We start from the raw sequence: 6,392 nt of genomic DNA, 5'->3' as shown, positions 1-6,392 counted from the left end.
AAAAAAAAAACTGCCTGCCGCTCCCAGTTCGCAGGCGCGACCCCGCAGCTCTGGGTTTCCGTCCCCCAGGCTGCCCTAAAGTCCTTTCCTGATGCTACAGGTCTGCGAGTCTGTGCCCCATCCCCAGCGCGCGAGGCTGTCACTCTCTGGCGGTGTAGGATCCCCACAGCCAGGCTCCCTCCCGCTGCCGTTTATCCTCCAATATCTGCCCGCGGAATCACGGCTTCCCGCTTTGTACCTCGAAACCAACCGTCTGTGATATTCTGTTTGTAGAGATCCAGATCTTCTTACATCTCATGCTGATTTCGTGGGTGCTCAGAGTGGTCTGGTAGATATCCAGCTCAATTCCAGGGACTAGTTGAAATAGGGTCCCCTACTCCTCCGCCATCTTTTCTCCCAAAAGTTAAAATCTTAATAAAATTCCTTCAGTCAGACTCAGCCTAAACAGCATCAAATTAGGTTTAGTTCTGTTTATAATGTGGTCATTCTTTGACTCGCATTAGAGTTGCTAAAGTCATTATCTGAGCAAGTCATTCTTAACAGTTTTAATTTTGAAGTTAATCAGGTTTTTATGTATGTCACTAACCCTTATGAAATGCTTTACCTCAACTAAACTGGAAAACAAAAAATGGCTGTCAGTAGATTTTACTTTCTACAAATAAGATAGAATTAATGCTTAGCTTTTTCTGTGGTATTAGAGAATGGGAATATAAAAACTAATTAAGATCTAGTTATTCAACATTGATCACAATTGTAACAGTAGATAGCCTGCTTAAATACCACTGCTGAGCAGCATAATGAACAAATGACTATAGAAGGAAGAAAAACAGAATGTGTTTACCTGAACTGTAATAATGAGCCTCTTAATAATCAAATGTTGACTGTGGTTATAATTTGCTATTAGTAATAGAAAAAACTGTATTTTTCTGATTTTTACATTTTTGTTGTAGCTTTTGAATGTACACAGCGAACCACAGGATGGGGCCAAAAGGCCATCGAAGTCCGCTCTTTGCAATCAAGGGTTCTGGAAAGTGAACTGAAGCGCAGGTCAATTAAGAAGCTGAGATTTCTGTGTACCCGAGGTGACAAGGTATTGTTTATGTCTCCCCGTTATAGCAAAAATAAAGCAGGCAATGAAAATTAAGAAAATCCTTTTCTTTCTGGCCATAAATATATTTATGATATAATTCCCAAATTGGAAAACTATTGATAAAAACAATTTTTAATTTTGCAGTAGTAATAACCCATTTTACAGGAAAGAAAATTAATATTGAGATTTGTCAATTATTTGTGTAATGTGATCAATTTAACAACCAATTCAGATAGTTTAAATGGAATATATGCATTGTATAAAATCATTACAGTCTCTACATACTATGAGAAATAATAGCATGAAAAAATAATCCTAATAAAACTAGGAAACATCCACATTTTGAAGAGATTGCAGAGGATTCAAATTAATATCAGAAAAACCAGGGTAAAGCATTGTGCATGAAGGAAAAGTACTGGTTTGCAATATGAAGGGATATCATGGGAAGAACCAGTGTTCAACGTCAGATAGACTTAGCATGGAGTCCCGGCTCTGCCACCTAATGAGGTGTAAGAACCTGGAAGTTTGATTAATCTTCTTGAGTCTTAGCTCCTTCATCTCAAAAATGAAAATATTAATAACTCTTCTGGTAACAATTTTGAAAATTAATGATAATGTGTATATAGTAAGCATATACACATATAGTAAGCAGGCACAGAGTGCCTGGCACATAAAATGTGTTAAGTCAAGGGCAGCTAGTGTTATCATCATCATCATCATCATCATCATCATCAATGTCCAAACCCTTCTTAGTATATTCATTGTGGATGTGGAAAGTCTTAGTCCTAACAAGGAGGCCTCTGTTTGCTATTTATGTTCATGTTCTGTTTTAATTTTCTTTAAGGCACAGAACATAGTCATAAGACATGTTCCTCTCTAAGCTGGTTAGTTTAACTCATAATACCAATCTATTGATGTCAGTCCATTCCACTGAAATAGAAAATCCCCCAACAAGTAAAAAATTTCAGTGGCCACTTAAACACCAGCAACAATGGTGAACAACATCGAATAATTTAATCATTTCCTTATATTAAAAGTAAAGCTCTGTGAATTGTGTAAGACTGTTGAATCATAGACCTGTATCTCTGAAACAAATAATACATTATATGTTAAAAAAAAGAAGATAGTAGGAAGGGAGAAATGAAGGGGGGGGGAATCAGAGGGAGAGATGAACCATGAGAGACTATGGACTCTGAGAAACAAACTGAGGGTTTTAGAGGGGAGGGTGGTGGGGGGATGGGTTAGCCCAGTAATGGGTATTAAGGAGGGCACCTATTGAATGGAGCACTGGGTGTTATACACAAACAGCGAATCATGGAACACTGCATCAAAAACTAATGCTGTAATGTATGGTGATTAACATAACATAATAAAAAAAAAGTAAAGCCAACTTGAGTAAAAGTAGATTTTTTTTTTAAGATTTTATTTATTTATTTGACAGAGGGAGAGACACAGCGAGAGAGGGAACACAAGTCGGGGGAGAGGGAGAGGGAGAAGCAGGCTTCCCGCCGATCAGGGAGCCCGATGTGGGACTCGATCCCAGGACACTGGGATCATGACCCGAGCCGAAGGCAGATGCCCAACAACTGAGCCAACCAGGCGCCCTAAAAGTAGATTTTTTTAAAGCAAAGGGAATCCTTAAACAAAACCAATCAAGAATATCAGCAGATGAGTTCCACAACAAAACTTAATTTTATTTAAACCATATGAAGTACAATTATATAGAATATGGTAAAAGATTGTTTTTTAATATATAATTTAGACTCCATACCAATTTAAAGTCTTGTTCTTTCTGTAAATCCTGTTCAGTAAATAGTATGGCTTAATATTTTAATTGGTTGATGTGGAATAATTGAAATTATAATTGTATCTGTCAAATATCAGGTTACAATATATTAAATATTTACTGATGGTGTCTCTTTCTCTCTTTTTAAAGCTATTCTTTACCTCTACCCTGCGTAATCGCCACAGCCGGGTTTACTTCATGACCCTTGGAAAACTTGAAGAGCTCCAAAGCAGTTATGGTGTTTAAACGGTTCCAATGATTTATTACATTTACAAACATCATAAATATGCAATTTGTATCTTAAAATTTCTGAGATTAAATGAGCATTCAGTTTTATTGTTAGGGAAAAATTAAATCAGATACTTTACTTTTAATGTAGCACAAAATAGTTCTAATGAGAAATGCAGCTTTATATATAAAATTAACTATAGCAAGCTCTATGTACTCCAATGGTGTACAATATCTTTTGCACAAATTTTGTAACTTTTGTTACTGTGAATTCAAATATTACTCTTTGGACAGTTTGGACAGTATCTATATTCAGATTTTATTACATGGAGTAAAGAAACCTGTAATGAGTTAGTTTCCAAATAACTTTCAAAATAATTGGCCCTGAGTGAGGCTTTTCAGAAAAAAAATAAAAATAATAACAAACTATATGCACATTTGCAAAGTCATATAAAGAACCAAAGTTTAGATTATTAAATGAAAATATTAAGGACTATGCTATAAACCAGACTAAGGCTGAACAACCTGCATGCCTGGAGAAAACTACAGGGATAAAGGGGAAAAGGTCACCCGTTATTGTTCCTTGACATTTAAGCCCCCAGTCAACAACCAGTTGTGTTTTTTTCATACCATGTTAAGCTGGTTTCCTCCTAATAAGGAGGAAGAAAGTCTTAGATGCTTGCTTTTCCCCCAGAAGCCCTGAAGATGTGCAATAGCTGTTTAAAAAAAAAAAAACAACACCAAATAATACACTTGCAAGCCTGAATACAGGACTGAACTCCTGTATACATGTACTGTAGAATGAGTTTTTTTTAAATACTTTAAAGTAGGCGTCAAATTCTAACCCCCAAAGACAGATTGGTTGATTTATCAAAATTCTTATCTGGCCAACAGTGGGACCATCAGACAACATTGAATATTTTCCCAATACCAGATTAAATTATATAAAAGTTTTCCCCAGTTATAAACAAAAAGAACAAAATATAACAACAAAAACCTTGGCTGCTAATACTTATGTTTTTACTATTTCTATTTCTGTAAAATCAGAAATTAACCTAAAAGTGACAAGTTGGAACTTAATGTTTAGGGAAAAAAAAGAAAGAAAAGAAAAGGAAAGGAAGGAAGGAAGGAAGGAAGAAATATTTTGAAAAAAAGTACAACTTTCATCAAATTTAGAGTAGTGAAAATCATGCTAGTCCATCACCCAATATGTTATAGACGCCATAGATAGGTGGTGTTTGGTCACCTATGGTAACTGCTACCTGGTGAAAAGCATAATTTCTGCATATCCATCCTCAATACCATGGTTAGTTCTGGGGCAATAGAGAAGCAACAGAACTACCACAAAGTATACCTCAGTATAATCCCTCTAGTTCTGCTTCGGAAGTATGAAGACAGTGCTAGTGGGATAATAATTTTCAAACTACCTTGTTAACCAAAATACAAAAGCAGCTGACTATATGTGATTTCATGATAGCACATTATTTCTTGACACCTTGGTGCCAAGAATGAAGATTTGGATTTTCCTAACAACTTATATCAAGAGTGTAGTAGCTCAAAATGAGAATTTAGGAGAACCTGAATCCATGAATTAAAGAAATAAATGTGATTCACATTTCTGTTACTGTGACACAATAATGTGATCCTAAAACTGGCTTATCCTTGAGTGTTTACAACTCGAATGACTTTTTAAATGCAGTAGTTTAAAGAGAAAACAAACATTTATGTCAAATTATTTCCTTAGAAGTAGTCTTCATTATTATAAATTTGTACACCAAAAAGCCATGGGGAACTTTGTGCAAGTACCTCATTGCTGAGCAAATGGAGCTTGCTATGTTTGAATTTCAGAAAATTTTCTCATTTAAGTAGTGTGTAGAATCAAGTCTTTTAAGAATTCATTTTTTTCCTTCATAATATTTACTCAAAGTTAAGATTCAAAAATAAGTTTTATCTTAAAATCATATTTTTAAGGCAGTAAGACAGTAAACTATGTTAGGAAGTCAACTCCCATTGTGCTTTGTGGCTGTTATTCTAGTAAACAGAGACCATAGTGAACTGAATCTACAGAGATGTCCCAAAGTAAACAAACAAGAAAAATTGCAGATGTGTAACTGAGCTTTAAAGGATGAGATATTCATGAAGAAAGAGAGCTGGGCACATATCATGAAGGGAGGTGGAAATCTTGGGTAGCCCAAAAGAAAGGATTGAAAATATTTTAAGTGGTTCATGGGTAATGAATATTTCCAATTTTGATGTTATTCCATCTGGAATTTTTATATCCTTTGCCAGCTGAAACAAAGTGAAGGGACACTTAAATTTCATAGTCAGTGCACAATAATAGAAGAAATTATATCTATACCTCACTTTGTAGATCAGCACCTGGAAGCCCCAGCTCTTTACAGAAGCAATGAAGGGGGACTCCTGACCAGAAACTCCCCTAGCATTGTGCTTGAAAGCATGAAAGTTCTAGCACATTCTGAGTAGCACTGGGACAGAATACAGTTTTATTTTAGCGTACTTTAGTTTTTTCACTAAAGCCCTTGTCCAAAATAAAAGGCACTGTTGGAAATATTTGAAAACTAGAAAATGATGTATGAAAAGGGTTGACAAGAAAAGCTCTGAGTGATTAGATCTGTTGAAGTAAGCTAAGAGCGTTAGAGGAAATAGTAGGAAAGGATAATCATTTAGATAGTAAAATAGGCCAAGCAGAAATCACACATGTGCATATACACACATGTATGCATACATAGATACAAACCATTAGAATGCATAACTTTTAATATTTTCAGTGCTACCAGTTTCTAGAGAAAATAATCACTAGGTGTTTTCTGCCAGAACTCATTTAATTGAAACAGTTTTCATAAAACTAGGAATAATGCCACATGCATTCAATGGGATCTTTAAAAGCTCTTCAATTCTTTTTAAAAATGTGCCTATTTAAATCAATTTGTATTCAGTCTGTGCTTTAACTTTAAAAATTATTGAAATAATCTTTGAGACTGTTAATTGTTTCATCAGAAAATCTGCAATGAACCATTGTTCAACCTCTAAAAATAAACATTTTAAAAATTCTTAAATGATATCAGTATTTGAAATATGTTTGTCAGAATGCCTCAGAATTAGGATTCATTCAGAGAATATTCATTTATTTAAAGTATGTAATAAGGCACTGATTGGAAAGTATTAGGCGTTTTGCTTGTTGTTCCATTAAGAATTCTGGCTAAGGAGGGTTATATTGATATGACTAAATTTTTTCTAGGTACAATGGTAGAATTAGAAACTGATTAA

General features: G+C 34.9%; 1 protein-coding gene across 1 annotated transcript in view; it reads left to right on the top strand.

The window, feature by feature from the left end:
• NRK (Nik related kinase) overlaps window positions 1-6,181 on the top strand; it is a 101,996-nt gene extending 95,815 nt beyond the window's left edge. The window contains exons 23-24 of the mRNA XM_081809316.1: window positions 951-1,090; window positions 3,027-6,181. Of these exons, the coding sequence (XP_081665442.1) occupies window positions 951-1,090; window positions 3,027-3,122 (236 nt within the window). The 3' untranslated portion in view covers window positions 3,123-6,181. The remainder of the gene's footprint in view (window positions 1-950; window positions 1,091-3,026) is intronic.
• Window positions 6,182-6,392: the final 211 nt, after the last annotated feature.

The sequence above is a fragment of the Leptonychotes weddellii genome, chromosome X (assembly GCF_054177405.1).
Source record: "Leptonychotes weddellii isolate Sample4059 chromosome X, ASM5417740v2, whole genome shotgun sequence".
Lineage (NCBI taxonomy): Eukaryota > Metazoa > Chordata > Mammalia > Carnivora > Phocidae > Leptonychotes > Leptonychotes weddellii.
This window is presented reverse-complemented; position numbering and strand designations above follow the sequence as displayed.